The sequence below is a fragment of the Daktulosphaira vitifoliae genome, unplaced genomic scaffold (assembly GCF_025091365.1).
Source record: "Daktulosphaira vitifoliae isolate Bord-2020 unplaced genomic scaffold, ASM2509136v1 Scaffold_1, whole genome shotgun sequence".
Taxonomy (NCBI): domain Eukaryota; kingdom Metazoa; phylum Arthropoda; class Insecta; order Hemiptera; family Phylloxeridae; genus Daktulosphaira; species Daktulosphaira vitifoliae.
This window is the reverse complement of record NW_026099572.1, coordinates 27,523,983-27,540,779: the sequence shown is the minus strand read 5'-3', so window position 1 is coordinate 27,540,779 and position 16,797 is coordinate 27,523,983. Positions and strand designations below refer to the sequence as shown.

Sequence of the window (16,797 nt, the reverse complement as noted above, 5' to 3'; positions counted from 1 at the left end):
AGTTGATTGTAAAAATATATGCTTGATATAATAAATAAATATAATTATTGGTGTAACAAGCATATATCTACTTGTACAAATTTTGGATTTATGACTATGTTGCTATTTCTGTATCTTGTGTTAATAACAAGCGTAATATTAATTATATTTAATTTAATTTAGCGTTCGTGTTGTATATTATATATATAAGTGTAAAAAGGAACCCTAAAGTAACTATTTAAAGTTTATAACTCTATTTAACTTATTCACCGCCTCGTGTAAAACGATATTACACTTTTTACTATTTCTCTCATTTTAATTATACAAATTTTTAAATGTATGTAAAATGATTAATACGAGTAATTAAAATTAAAAGATTGACATTACTAGTAGTTTGAATTATTCATACTATTCATTAAAATGTTTCGCGATTATTACTGAGATGATTAAACAATTAATTGTTCATATAACGTTGTGTACTGTAGTTGTAGAATAACATTTCACGATCTAAGTAATCGGTATCAGTCCATTATGATGTCTGTGATAAGAACGTTGTAAACTCATTCTTTTTGTACAATGATTGATATCACATTTTGGTTTCAATGATTATTATTACATTTATTACAAACATTTCGTAGTTATTGTGGTGAAAAATAGATACAAGGTATTATTTATTTGATTAAAGTAATAATTACTTATCTCTAAAAAGATAAATGATGTTGGAGTAAGAACGTTTGTTTTAGAAATCATAAAATAAAATGCATTCGGAATTTTATTTCCTGTAAATTTAGAATTGAAATTACTTGATATATCATAAATAAAGACACAAATTTTAGTTATGGCAACACTAAGAGAGCATATATTAAAACTAAAAGGTGTTTCAAAAAAAAACCTTAGACCGAGATTGTCTATAACAGATCCATACGAAAAGTTTTGGTAATTTTATAATATTATATATATATCTTGAAAATTAATGATGTGAATATATGAATTTTTAGGCCTCTTTTAGATGATGAAAAAACAAAAATTTTAATAACTATGATGGAGAAGTAAGTAGCTTATATCTGTTTTTTATTTAAAAGTGTATATTGTAAGTTATTTCATACTTAAGTAATACAGTATCAATTGTATAGTAACTATACAATTGATACTGTATTACTTAAGTATGAAATAACTTACAATATACACTTTTATGATATGAGCAATTAAATTAACTGTTAATTTAATTGCTCATATGTAATTTCAACAGTAGTATACAGAAAGATTAGATTAAAAATTTCTCTATTTAACATCAATATTTTGTTAATATACATAATTTTAGATTTACTAAAATTTTATATTTTGTTGCTTTATGATAATATATACCTGACTTTACTATGTATGCTATTAATATTATACTCTTAAATATAAATGTATGTTTAGGGTTAGTATGGTGTTAAAAGGCTTAATTAGCAATATGATCAAATGGGCTCTAAGATATACTAAAAATTGTTAGTTCCACTTCATACTTCTCTATTTTCTTAATTTAAATAAGGTAAACATTAAATATAATAAAAAAACAACACTTATATTATAATTATCAATATTTTACAAAAAAGGTTAACATTTTATACTCATACTAAATAATACATATACTATAAAATTAATTTTTATAAATAATATAATTTACTTCAATTTATTTGACCTTAAAAAATAAACCGATAACACAATTTACAGTATGCAATTTATAAATATCTAAAGTTGATCCAAATATGGTAAGACACTCATTTTTTCAGAAAGAATTTTTAATTTTTGTAAAGAAAAATATGTTAGCTTTAAAAAACTATAATAATATGTGGTAATATAATGTTATCCTTTCAAGGATAAAAATCCTTAACTATATTTTTTTTTTATTAAAATCCCTATTTTAAACTTCATAATATGATGGAAAATTGATCTGAATTTATAATGGCATAAATCATTTGTTTTGATAGATATAACATATTATATTGTTATCTCTCATTTAGCATATGATAAAAAAATTGCAAACTTATTTGCATATGTAAGTCAATCAAATATATTATATTAATAATATGTCAATATCAAAATATTATATGTTCATAAAATGCAATTCATGACATAACTTTTATGCTTTAAATTAAAATTCATGTTTATATGATATATTTCATAGACATTTTGAAATTATATTTTATTTCTACTAAAAACCATGTATATTCAGATTAATTAATTTTTTTACCGTCCTTCTATATTTCATTTACATTATAATCTATATTTAATATGTTTGATACAGTATTCATTGAACAATAAATATTGTATTAACTCTTAAAAATATAATTATAGTAATGTAATTTGTGTAAGTGAACTACAATAATGAAATAATCTGGGCAAATTAAGATTCTAGACCACTGATTATTTTTTTTGTGAAGTTCATAATTAAAATTAAATAATAAATTCGTTAAATAATTTAAAAATTATTTTTTTTCTTATTAAGAAGCATATTTAATAAAAAAAACATAATATATATATATATATATAACATAATATAAAAATAACGAAATATATATTTAGAGTGGTCCACAATGTTTTGACAAATCTAATGACTTTTGATTTACTGAATATTTTTTATTACATTTTTTTAAATAATTTTTACAATGTTTTACTATGTTAAAAGTATATTTATTGTTTGTCTCTAATAACGAAAACATTTATTATTATTATTTTTTTAAATTTCAAAATTGTTCCCCTTATATTTCAAAAAATTTGAATATCAATATCAATTTTAGGATCAGTACTTACTGAGTTATAAGCATTTTATACATAGAATGTATATGTGTATGGTGAAGTGCTCTTACCTCTTACGCCAGTAAAAGCTGTACTACTAATTCACGATATACATTTTATAGAGTAAATTATAAGAAATAATTTAGTAGCATAATCTCTTATTAATGTTTTGTAATTAAATTTATAAAGCGTTTTAAAATTTTATTTTTTTGTGTTACTTTTATGGTATAAAACATTGGGAATTGCTCACCAGAAAAAAAAGAATCTTTATATTCTAAGAATTAGATATGAGATTTTTTCTATTATAAATTATAAAAATTAGATTTGTTAATAAAAGAAAAAGCATTATTTTTCGGCTACATAAGGCATAAGTAGTACTGTGATTCTAAAAGAACTAGGTGGAAATCACCAGTTCCCCACCTTGTTAGTTCATACATGCCATAAAAACGACATAACATTATTACTATGGTTCAAAGCAATTAAATTATGAATATTTTCTCAAACAAAGCAAGGAAAATTTTAGTTTTGTATCAAAATTCTAAAGATATTAATTTTTATAAGGTACTTTATTTTTTTGTGTAAATTATCAGCTTTCACTGAACCAATTTTGATTAATGACACTTTAAAAGATCAAAAATTGTTTCTAGTTGAAGATATTACCATTTGGAAATTGAAAAAATTATTCATTATAAATCATTATCATTGTAAAAAATAAAAATTTCCCAAACAACAATTTTTAAAATCAATATATTTTGATATTAAAAAAAAACTTTTAGCTGTAACCTAATTTTCAAATAATGTTAACTTCAAAAAAAAAAAAAAAATTATGAATCAAAATTAATTTTTATTAAGTGTATTATAGATGTGTCCCTTTTGTTAAATATATTTTTTGAGAATCTGATACATACTAGTATAAAATTTTATACTTCAATAATATTTTCAAATTAACTTTTGAAAATGTTACGGATATTTTGCAACCTTTAAACCTATTTTAAATTTAAGTTTATGTAATATGCTGCATGTTGAAAAAAAAGCTCCAATGATTTATCTTCCATGTTAATATGACCATGATATTATATTGTAAAAATGATTATATTTATTTTATAATTTTAACTTTTATTACTATAATATTTGAAAAAGTTATGATTTGATACAAATTTTCATTTCATGTTTAACAAACTTCCAAAGTAATAAAGATAATTTAGTTTTTATGCAAAAGTAGCTCTTTTTAGTATCATTATTTTTTACCTTAATCATTTTTTACTGGTTAGTATCTATATTTTCCGTCAAATTTAATAATGGATGTCAGCAACCCTTCATTTTTAAAGATTGACTCTTTATAAAAGAAATTTTAATAAAAATATTTTAAGGGCAGGTTTTTGCAAATATTACTTCTCATTAACATATTTAGAGGATCTCGCCCCAAAAAAATTATCATCTTCTCTACTAATGACTTAGAATAAATTACATGTACAATTTATTATTTTTTGTTTAGCAAAGATAATGCTTTGAGTGCAAAAGTATTTATTTGAGTTTATCTATCTAATTTTTCGAATTTTTTTTTAACAAATCATTTATATTAACAATCAAATTGTCTTTAAGTACATTCACATTGTAATGTTTTTTTTAATATTGATTTTAATTGGACATTTTAATCTATACTAGTCTTCACTCAGCTATATACTTTATATGTTGAGTCTCATTTGTACTGGTTTATTTTAATCATTAGTTTTAAAAAAATATACGTTTTTACAGAACAATTTTAAAAGAAAATGGCAAACTTAAAGTCAACTGGTTAGAATTAAAAAAATTACCATTAGATGTTCGTAAATGTTTAATGAAAGATTTATCAAGGAATCATAAAATCATAAATCCAAAATTAAAATATCAAAGGTAATTTTTCAATAAAAAATGATATGAATTAATATCTTAAAATTGTATAATTATATAAATTTTTAGCAGAACTTTTCATGAGTAGGTTTGAAACAAATTTAAAATACACTTATGGTGATTTTCCAAAAATTTGGGTTAGGTATGTCGATGATATTTTTGCAGTTATAAATAAAGATTTTAATATGGGGGTTTTCATACAACATTTAAATTCTTTTTACCCATCGATTAAATTTACATATGAACAAGAAATAGAGGGAAAATTGCCTTTTTTGGATTTATTAGTTAAAAGAACAGAGGGGGAACTAAATTTTGAAATTTATCGGAAAAACACACACACGTTCAGATACATTCCGAACACATCGAACCACACCTGGCAACACAAATTGTCAGCTTTTAATAGTATGGTTTACAGATTAATTAATATTCCGATGAATAAAATAGATTATGATAAAGAATTGGTGGTTATAAAAGAAATAGCTAAATTTAATGGGTATAACGAAAACATAATTTTGAAATTAGTCCGAAAACAAAAGTGGAAAAAAGAAAGGAGGGCAGCTAGTACACTCTCCAGCGAGGGGGAACAAAAAGTAATTAGATCACCAATTTTATTTTATCCGGGCATCTCAAATGGATTAACTAAAATATTTAAGAATTTTGGTATTACTTTGGTAACATCTAAGAGTAATAATTTAAGAGATTTATTAGGTAACCCTAAAGATAAGGTAGATGAAGGGGGGAAATCAGGCATTTATAAAATACAATGTGAAAGTTGTAATAAATGTTACGTAGGACAAACAAAAAGAAATATAGGGGTCAGGTTTAAAGAGCACTTAAGAAATATTAAAAATCAAGAAGTTGAGAAATCTCCAGTGGCTGAACATTTATTGACACATAATCATTCCATTAAAACCATAAAACTAATTAAAAACGTAAATAATTACAAAGAACTTAATATCAGAGAAGCAATAGAAATGTTTAAAAATAAAAACAATTTAATTAATTGGGATCTTGGCCCACTGAAAAATTCATTATTAAACTTGTGTAAACTGGCAAAATGTGATAATATTACTTAGTGATGACGTCACTAGGTGATAAGGTCACTAGGGGTATATAAGGGAGTTTTTTCTAGTCGGGGTGTCAGTATGTGTTTAGCGTTGATAATGGTAACATTGTTTCCGAAATACGTATCCGTGACTTTTCATTAATTTTTTTGTGGCTTTGAGTTTAATATTTTTTAGTTTTTTAAATTAATAATATTTTTAATATAGTTTTAATTTTACTTATATAAATATTAATAGTAGAATTATATAGATCAGTTTTCAAGATGGGTATAAATGCAGTGAGTCGATTAATTGAAAAAGAAGAGTTAGTTTGTTGCATTGTTGCTGAAGATGTTGGAAATAATATGTTAGCTAATCATTTAATAATAATGGCTGCTATAAAAAAGATACCTGTTGTTGTTCTACCAAATATGCGGCTAGTTACAAAACATTTAATTGGGTTCTCTTCAGCAGCATTAGGAATTAAGGTAATTTTTTTCTATAATAGCATTCTTTTTTAATTCATGATTTCTTATATGCTTAGGTTGACATATTAAATGTTAAGGACCACCCTCTTTATCAACTTTACCTGATCATTGATGAGCTTGCTAAAAATTATAAAACGCCTTACCCAAACAAACTAATTAATAGAGAAAGTAAAACCATATTGAAAAAAAAAGTAATCAGTGTTGATGTTAAGAATTTTTTATTGAAAAAACCAAGAGAAGGCCGAGCTTTTGTACCAGATAACTTATTATCTGTTGAAAAATCTAATGATCTATTATTCATACCCATACAAAATTCATTAAGATTAGAAAATCAAATGGAGTCAGACTATAATGAAAAGTTAATTGACATACCTCCCAAAGATTTATTTAGTGTTGATACAACACCTACTATAATTGAAGAAGATGTAGGAGAAGAAGTTAAACACACTATAAATACCAATAGAAAACCTATGAGATATTTTGGCCTTAAAATTAAAAAGATGAAACCAGACACAAATAGGAAAAATAAAATAAAAACTAAATAAAACTATTTGTTAGTTTTTCTATATATTTACAATTTTCAATATGAAAATTATATTAAATTGTACATGGGTACATTTTATTTATGTAAGTATTATAACTGTCAAAATTTTATTAAAATACTAAATAATTAAAAACAAATGTAATAATTACAATATATTATCATAGTAGGATAAATTAATTATCCTATTTTTGTGGAATGAGAATGTTTACACAATTAACTTTTTTTGTAAAATACTCACCAATACTTGAAATATCACAGTATATTTTAAAATAATTTCTTAAACTATTAAAAATTAATTTTAAATAATTGTAAAAAAAATTTTTACTAGGTATAAGAGTCATTAAAATTGCTATACTATTATAAATATTTTAACTAAAAAAATTTGTTAAATTTAAATATCTCTATTTTTAATACTAAAAGAGTTTGTCTGAAGAAAGACAGATTTTATTATTTTTAAAATAACTGTTAAAGAAATATGATTAGTTTCTTGAAATAAAATAAAATCTAATGATTTAATAATATTTTCTATAAAAGTTTTTAAAAAACAGATCCAAATTCTGTTTTAGTCAAATAAAGCCTTTCTGTTTGTACAGTATACATAAATTATTAAATTATTTATGACTTAAGTGCTGGTTAAAAAAAACATAATTTTATAATATTATCATCTTTTTTTTTGGTAAAAATACATTACTTTTTTTACTGTCTGTATATTTGTGAGATATCATTATTTATAATATTGTTCACTTCCATAACTGATTCCATAATATTTGAATGGTGTTCAATATTAAATTATTTAAATGATTACATTGACATTCAGTCATCTATTTTGGGTAGGCAATATTTTCTTTAAGCCTATCATGTTTTTGTTAATACCCAATGATTTTACATTGGTAGTTAGCTTTTAATTAATGATTACTAGGTTTTTTGAAACATAAAGACCATATACAGGGCTAAAATTAGTATAATAAAATAGATAAATCAACCATTACTAAAAAAAAAAAAGGATTTAAAATAAATTATGTATAAAATATTCTTACTTGCAACTTCCCACTCGGAAACTGTCAAAGTTCCTACACTATTAATATTACTATCTACTAAAAACTGTTTTGCTTTTATGTATTCTTCATCTATTCCCATTGTCTTATTTCCATTGTGTGGCGGATACAACTACATGAATAATGTTTTGTTTTTTTATTAATAAACAAATATAAATAATTTTAAACTAAATTAACAAAAAGAAAAGCATTGTATTGCATTAACACACTCATCCACAAAGCTCTATTTAAGTATTTAAAAATTGAATCATTTATATATAGAAAATTGAATACTTTTCTTTTTTCTATTAAAATGGATGATGTCAATAAGTAAGGGGAAAAGTCATTTTCTGAATATATTTTTTATTGATAAAAAGTATAAAATACTTTTATTTATAATAGCTTATCGATAATAATAGTTGTTTCTTGATGATTTTCAAAAAGTAGTATTAAGTGACTCTTACCCTTCTTCATACACATTATCCAGTTAAAATGGTTGATTAATATTACCTCTAATGCTCTAATACGACTTAAAAATTTTAAATCTAAAATAGAATATTTTTTAAAATATTCAGAGAAATTCATTTTCATTTTAAGTTCCAATCCAAATTTTTTTGCTAATTCTATCAACAATGGAAAATGAACTAAAAACTCAGGACAATCGACAACGCCTTCTAAATGGAAATTGTATTTAGCTCCAAATAATGGTAATTTGTCAGTATTACACTCAAATTCAATACTATAGATGCTGTTTCCAAACTTTTTGTTGCCACAATTTTTTAATCTTCTTCTATAAAATATAATTAATTTTGAAAAATATAATTATATTATAAGTTAAAATGTATAATTTTAATAGAGAAATATACTATATTACCCAAATCATAAAAATACATATCAAATACATTTTTTAATACAGATTGACAGAAAATAAAATTACATTTGAATCTTATATAAAAAATTACATTACTTTTTTTTTTATTGTTTCTTTAGTAATTAATAAAAAGTTATAATTATTTCAGGCGACTTTTAATATAATTACATTGGATATGATAGTTTAGTATATTACCTATTATTTTGATACCCAATAAAACTAAAATAATTATTAATAAATCTGAGAAACTTATAATAAACTTACACAATTTCATCTGCACTTGGTATTGTTCCTATAAAAAGTCCACCACTAACTAGATTTTCAGATATATTTCTTAACATACATTGAGCTTGTTGAATACTTTCAAAACAATAATGAAATGCAAATTGACAACTAACAAGATGTATTGGTGCTTTGGTATTGATAAAAAATTGGTTTATCATAACCTAAACAAATATTAAATTTGGAAAATTTAAACTTAGAATATTAAATGAACAATAGTATTCTTAATTATATATACTATTTGAAGACCTATAGAGAAATATTATATAAAAATAATTTTAAACTATTAATTAATTCAGGGTATTTTTGGGTACTGTTAAATAAGTGTTAACCTAGTCCTTAAGTATAGTTATCTCTTAATCAAAACTTTAAAAATAGTAATTAATCATAGTAATGAATGTTGTTGAAATTATTGATAATTTCTGAAAACATTTAATATTTTGCAGTAATAATCTGTAAAACATTTAATTTAAATATTGTAATGAACAATTAAAAAAAATTTCATAATTCAGATTGATTATTTTAATGTTAATCATTTTTAATTTTATATATTTTTTGATCTATTAATTATTAAATAATTTTCTATTCATTCCTTGAAATACAGCCTGGACATGAGGTGCAGATATGACTATATTTACCATTTATATATTTAATATACAATTATTCAGCTGAAAAATTTCTCTTCTTACCTAGATATAAAAATAATATCAACTTCTGAAGTACTGGTCTAAATGTTTTTAATTAGATTATTTTCCATTTTATAAACTAGTGAAATATGGATGTTATTATTTAAAAAAGAAAGTTACTATCTTTGATTTAGTAAGAGTTTAACTTAATTACCTTAACATTAGTAAAGGTAAATTTTGAAGAATTTATAAACAATTTAATCATTAGGGGCATTCTAAGAAAGAAGAAAGATGTTTGGACCACCATAAAATTAAATGTTCTACAAACAATATGCATTAAGACTTAATTAAAAGGAATCTAATATAGCGTAGTTTGAACTAATCATATGAATAGTTGGTAGTATAGCCCTGTTACTAATAATAATAAATTTTACATTACTCTAGTACAATCGGCTACGATAAATTTAGCTTTGAATAAGGAATCTTTGCTTCTTCTTTTCATGTCTTCATATCGAGATTTGCAATTAGTTATTGATCCATTTGATATATCTGCAGCTACAAGATTTTTGATACCATTCATATTTCTCCATTTATTTAAATCCCCACCTTTACCACATGCCAAGTCTAACACATTTTTATCGCGAATTCCAAATTCATTTAAGAATTCTCCAGCTTCTTCTATTATATATTTAAAAGTAGACAATTAATTTAAGTAATACTTAGTATATTTCTTTAAATCACTAGTATAATTAAAATAGAAATATTTATAATAAAATTATCAATTTTTCAGTTTGAGAATATTTAATGAAAATAAATTTTAAAATTACATGCATTACCAAGCCATCTAAAAAGACTAATATAGTGGATGGTAGCTTTATAATGATCAACATCCTTTTTTTTTTGGTAGGGATATTTATCTTAGTACTTATAATGTATTATATAGTATATATTTCACTGTTGATGATAATGCTATGCAATTGCTTTCGGTAAAAAAAGGGATTTAGCTAATACTGATTTGATAAATTCATATTTGAAATTTCTACTAAAGTATAAATATGCAAAGACGGTTAATAGAAATTATAAAAATGAATGAAAAAAAAACAATAATTAAAAAAAATTTAATAACATTAAATTTCTATGAAAATCATATAATTAAACAAATAATTATATTTTGTTCTATTTACTTATAAGAGTTGATTTAACCCAATTATTAAAGTTTCTTAAATATAATATTCGTGATTCATTTCGTGCTGATAAATTATTTTCTCCATTATCATAATGTCGAGCTATGGTTATAGATAATTGTTCTTTGGATTCCTTTTTTGCCATATCCTATAAAATAAATAGTATTAAAAATTTAAGATTTAATACAACTACTGGTGGGTAATTCATTTAGGTAACATTTTATAATAATAAAAGGTGTTCAGTAGGTTAATTTCAAGTGTTCAAAAATTGCTTTTCTAATTAAATTAAACAAATTTTTGGAACAAAAAGATCACTCATGTCAATCAGCCTACAAGTAATCATAACTATGAAAAACAAAGATCTAAATCAATTTATTTACATAAAACTAAAAGTGTATTATTTATCACAAATTGTCTTATATAATACTAGCAAACAAATATATCAAAATAATACAAATATTTCCTACATATAAACCATACTATTAGTTCAAATAAATAGGAAGTAATAATAATACTTACTTATTTTCCTAGAAATGTACTTAATTTCTAGGTTCTTATAATAAAATTGTAATGTTGTCTAATTGTTTACTTATTTGATTGTTAATTGATAACAGTGATAAATAACAATATCTTTTTAATACATAACCAACATGACGAAATTATAAGCTAAGGTTTATATAGAAATTCTGTTGTATTCATTGGCCTACTGATAATAACATACTCATTTTTTTATAGAAACTTATCAAACAAATTTTAACTAGCTTATGAATCGTACAGTGATGCACGTGGTATAATGTAAGAAATTAGAAATGGTTATCATTTGATGTCCTGTGGCTACTGCATACTTGTCGAGAAGTTGTCTTGTGGCTACTTTACCCGTACATACTTTAGAGCGTAACGTTTATCACGTTCGTATAAGCCGCTATAATTTCCTCCACCAAGAAATGTTTGTTTCTGAAATCAGAATATATCGTTAGCAAGAAAATTGAATACGTTGCAACGTTGTAATATAATATTTTATTTTGTTAAAAATTACTCCGTAAAATACTTAATGTGGATCAACACTCAATTTATATATATAAAACAATTAATCAATTACATTAATTCTTTATACTATCTCGAAGATAACTGAATTATGTCTGTAGTTCTTGAAACTACAATTGGAGATTTGACAATAGATTTATTTACAGAAGAAAGACCCCACTGTAAGTAACTTAAATTCTTTATCAACTTAAAAATTTTATAATATTTTTAAATTCTGTATGTATCAATTAACTTGATATTTTCTAATTGTTTCAACGTAGTGTTCAAAATAGCCCTTAATGAAATTATCTAATTTAATTTCATTATGTTGGCTTATTTAATAGTACATCATTATTGTAGAAACAGATTTTTAAATTAAATATTGCTTTGTTAAATGTTATTTATGTTTTTAATTAACTTTAAAAATTATTCACTCCTTTTTAAAGTACGTATATACATATGATTTAATTTTAATCCAAATTATAATTAATTTATCTTCTTTAAAATATAAATCATTACATTAAAATATTTACTTATTTTTCAGCATGCAAAAACTTCTTAAAACTATGCAAAATAAAGTATTACAATTTTTGTTTGTTTCACCACATTCAGGCAAATTTTGTTGCCCAAACAGGTGATCCAACAGGCAGTGGAAATGGTGGAGAATCTATTTATGGGTAAATCACATTTTACAAATTTAAGAATAGTTAACAATTTTAATAATTACGTATGATGTTACTACTTAGTATTATTTCTGGAAAAGATGCAAGATATTATGAAGGTGAAAAAAAACCTAAAATTAAGCATGATAGACCTGGACTTGTTTCAATGGTACATTGTGGAAATAACTTGTATGTATTATTATAATTAAATTTATCTATTTTTTAAAATATAATCTTGTATTTACTTTATAACTTTTTTTTAAGAGTTGGGTCACAGTTTTTCATTACCTTAGGTGAAGATACAACATGTTCTTTAGATGAACACTTTGTGTTTGGTGAAGTTACTGAAGGCCATGATATATTGTTAAAGTTAAATGAAACAATCTGCGATGTTAGTCATCGACCCTATCAAGACATAAGGTTTGGATAGTATGAATCATTATATTTTTATTATAATTAATACTGAAGGAAACTGTTTTATTTTTTTTAAACTTATTAAAAGAAAAAATATTGCACTAATTAATCTGTAGCTTGTATTATATTTTATATTATGCTCATGAATAACCTTATATGTTGGTATTTATATTTTAATTTTAATTAAAACATTTTTTAGTGATAAATTTATCATTTTTATCATTACAATTTCTTTTTTTTTTTTTAGAATAACACATACAGTAATTTTAGAAGATCCATACAGTGATCCACATGATTTGATCATTCCTATATCTTCTCCTAAACCACCTTTAGAAGTACTTCAAGTATGTATTTTTAATAAATATCTTGTATATAGATAGGTACTTATAATTAATTATAGTTAAATTAAAATTTTCATTAAATTCGTATAGAGTGATAGAATAGGAGCTGATGAAGATATAACAGAAAGTGTAGATGAAGCAGAATTACAAGAAAAAAGAGAGGAAAAAGAAGCTCAAGCTCGTGCTACTATACTTGAAATAGTTGGGGATCTACCTTCTGCTGATATAGCTCCTCCTGAAAATGTATTATTTGTTTGTAAATTAAATCCTGTGACTAGTGATGATGATTTGCAAATTATATTTAGTAGATTTGGTAAAATTGTAAGGTAAATAATTTTAATAATACTATTTTAAAAATTCAAATTACGATTCAATTATAATTAATTTTTGGCTCTTGTCCATTTAATTTCTATTAAGTGTATAAGTGATACGTAACCCTAAACTGGTTCAGTGTAATGTCACGCACTCTATTTTTTTTATCATATATATTAATTACAATATTGATAATATTGCAAGGAAGTTTTGTATACCTCTGTGGTGACATATAATAACTTTATCTATAATGGTCTAAATATTGTTATCAAACAAAGTAATGTGTCTCATTGCACTATACTAGTAAGATTATATTTAGTACTGTACCAGTTATAAGTCAAACAATAGGAGCTGTCTTCTAGATAATGCACTATTAAATCACTACATAATTTGAAAAAAGAGTCCCTTCCCAATAAAAGAGTTTATATAATTAAAAAAATTTTAATTTTACTCTTATAATTATATTTAATAAAGCAAACAGGACGGTTTAATCGATAACAACAGTGCTTGGTGTGCACTGTCTCAGATTTAAAACTTGGTCATGGGTGACTACAATTGCCAAGCAAAATATCAGTTTGATAATTGGAGTCGCTATTTCTAACCACTCGGTCTGAAATATCAATGGTTAAAATATCCTCTTTTGAAGGAGTCCGATTTGTCCCTAATTAGTTTAAAAAGTGATTAAAAAAGAGCAATAGTTTATATATGTTTACTTAAAATAATTTTTATAAAGTCTAATAATGTGTTTTGTTCAATTATATGTAATCTTTTTTTTCTTTGTAATATTATTACCTTTAAATATTGTCTCCATTTTTGTTAGTTTTTATTCAGCATTCATCAGTATTTTTTTAATTTTAACCGACTGAATGTTAGAAAATTCAAAAGTGAATCATAATTTTAGTTTAACTTGAAAATGTTAATTTTATTACAATGGTAAATCAATTAATAATACAAAAGTAATAATTATAATTACTATTAATGTTACAAACCCTGATTTTTGGGGTCAAAATATACCAAAATTTTTTGCTTTTTGTTTAAACCTGAATATGAACCATAATTTTAATAATATTAATTTTAATAATTTTCAAGCACTAGTTCAATATTCAAACCACTTTACAAATAATTAGTTTGATTTGATTTTTTTAATTTTAAATTTGTTTTACAATCTGATACATCCCAAGTTTGGTTTGATTGGATATTCGAAGGATTCAAACATCATTAATAATTTCTATAATAATATCCCAAAATTTATTTAAAAATTTTCTGAAGTTTACTAAAAATTATTTCTTATATTTTCAGCTGTGAAGTAATTAGAGATAAAAAATCAGGGAATTCTTTACAATATGCTTTTGTTGAATTTGATAATCAAAAATCATGTGAAGATGCTTACTTAAAAATGGATAATGTCCTAATAGATGACAGACGTATTCACGTTGATTTCAGTCAGAGTGTTTCCAAAATAAAGTGGTTTGGTAAAGGTCGTATTAAATACATGGATAAAGATGATGAAGGAAAAAATATTAGTGAAAAGTATTCAAAAAGCAAAAAAAATGGCAAAGATAATAGCAGTAAATATGTTAGTAACCGAGAAAAAAAATTTGATCGCCTAACAGAGCGACCCCATAAAGATCAAAGATATAAACAAATGGAAAGTAATAAAAATAAAAGAGCTTTAAGACATGATAGTCATCAAAATTCTGAGAGAAAATATTATAAAGAAGATGAAATAAAGAGTAAGTATAATGATGAAAAAGTTAGAAAAAGTGATAGAGATGAAATATATAAAAAAAGTGATAGAAAAAATGGGGAAGATAAGGAAAGAAGAAGTGGTGAAGATAAAAATAAAAGAAGTGGTGAAGATAAAAATAGAAGAAGTGGTGAAGATAAAGATAGAAGAAGTGGTGAAGATAAGAATAGAAGGTGTGGGGAAGATAAAGATAGAAGGTATGGAGAAGATAAAGATAGAAGGTATGGGGATAATAAGGATAGAAAAAGTATCAAAGAAGAAAAAGATAGAAGAAACAATAAAGAAAAATGGAATGAAAGAGATGAAAAAGACTCGAGAAGTAAAAATGAAAGAGACACAAAAAGTAAAAATGAAAAGGAAACTAACAGTAAAAATGACAGAGACACAAAATATAGAAGTGAAAAGTATGATACCAAAGATCAGCATAATAAAAATTATGATAAAAGTAAAATAAGTTATATATCTCAAAGTAACGATAAATATTCTAAATCTGTTGAAAATTTGAAACACAAGTCATTAGAAACTGAAAATGGATTGAATAGACAAAAAATTAAGAAAGAAGAAACTACCATATCAAGCAAAATTGGTCAAAAAATTTCAGACAACGAAATGTCCAAAAAAAATATAGCAAAATCAGATGAAAAGAAATTATCTAAAAATGTTCTTAAAAAAAAGAAGAAACGTTCTTGTAGCTCAAGTACAGCCTCTTCTTCCTCATCCTCTAGCTCAGAATCATCTAGCTCGTCCTCTAGTAGTTCTAGCTCTACATCATCTTCTAGTTCTAGTTGTGGTACAAAAGTGGTGAAATATTATGATAAAAAAGGTAATTTAATTAAAGTAGTAAAAAATCGAGATTCTAGTTCAAACTCTGATCACAAAAAGCGCCATAAAAAAAAGATTGTCAAAGTATATAAAAATGTTAAAAGGAAAAAGAGAAGTTCATCCAATTCAACAAATTCATCAAATAGTGATAGTGAAGAAGATAAAAAAAAAAGAAAAAAACAAGGTTCTAAGAGAAACAAAAAATTAAAAATTTGAAATTTCTTTGTAGGCAAAAAAAATTTTTAATATTTTATATGATATATTTGTATGTAATTTTATGAACTTCACTAATTTTAGTTAAAACTTTATTAAGAATAATGATTTGTTTAGTTTTGTTTTTGTATTATTGATGAGTAATTGTAAATATTATTTTAAATGAGTTCATTTAAGGTGTACAAAAATTATGCAACAAATAGTTAATACAAATTAAGTTTTTGTAAAAAAAGTTTTATTTACATATATATTATGTAACTTAAATTATTAAGATATCATACTCTAGATTTTATTTTACTAATCAATTTTAAATACTGGTCAATAAAATGTGTGTGAATGTCTGATCCTATCAATGGTCAATTTTAGGAGGAGTATTACAATATACCCTGAATCTTGTTGTACTAGTCATAATAAGTTGACGAAAAAAAATCTAAGACTAATATAAACAACCCTGTATTACTAAACCAATATTAAAAGTATTTTATAGGTGTCGCTCCAACTAAAAATTTTTTTTAATTGAGATATGGATAGAGCTTTCTCT

At 23.4% G+C, this 16,797-nt stretch overlaps 3 protein-coding genes across 3 annotated transcripts; 2 read left to right on the top strand and 1 right to left on the bottom strand.

Annotated features, from left to right (window-relative positions):
• Positions 1 to 475: 475 nt before the first annotated feature.
• On the top strand, positions 476 to 7,741 carry LOC126903367 (uncharacterized). Its single transcript, XM_050681540.1, has 6 exons — positions 476 to 643; positions 723 to 915; positions 978 to 1,028; positions 4,516 to 4,653; positions 5,965 to 6,181; positions 6,238 to 7,741. The coding sequence occupies exons 2-6, from the start codon at positions 818 to 820 to the stop codon at positions 6,724 to 6,726; spliced, it is 993 nt and encodes a 330-aa protein (XP_050537497.1). The 5' UTR covers positions 476 to 643; positions 723 to 817; the 3' UTR covers positions 6,727 to 7,741.
• On the bottom strand, positions 7,526 to 11,396 carry LOC126903362 (mRNA cap guanine-N7 methyltransferase). Its single transcript, XM_050681526.1, has 7 exons — positions 11,242 to 11,396; positions 10,723 to 10,870; positions 9,978 to 10,216; positions 8,895 to 9,076; positions 8,270 to 8,549; positions 7,763 to 7,892; positions 7,526 to 7,675 (listed from the first exon to the last, which is right to left on the bottom strand). Exons 2-7 carry the CDS (start codon positions 10,865 to 10,867, stop codon positions 7,641 to 7,643), a joined length of 1,011 nt encoding a protein of 336 aa, XP_050537483.1. The 5' UTR covers positions 10,868 to 10,870; positions 11,242 to 11,396; the 3' UTR covers positions 7,526 to 7,640.
• Positions 11,397 to 11,526: 130 nt separating this feature from the next.
• Positions 11,527 to 16,504, top strand: LOC126903314 (peptidyl-prolyl cis-trans isomerase sig-7). The gene is made up of 7 exons (XM_050681450.1): positions 11,527 to 11,927; positions 12,290 to 12,422; positions 12,492 to 12,596; positions 12,672 to 12,827; positions 13,069 to 13,165; positions 13,253 to 13,488; positions 14,774 to 16,504. Exons 1-7 carry the CDS (start codon positions 11,858 to 11,860, stop codon positions 16,257 to 16,259), a joined length of 2,283 nt encoding a protein of 760 aa, XP_050537407.1. The 5' UTR covers positions 11,527 to 11,857; the 3' UTR covers positions 16,260 to 16,504.
• Positions 16,505 to 16,797: the final 293 nt, after the last annotated feature.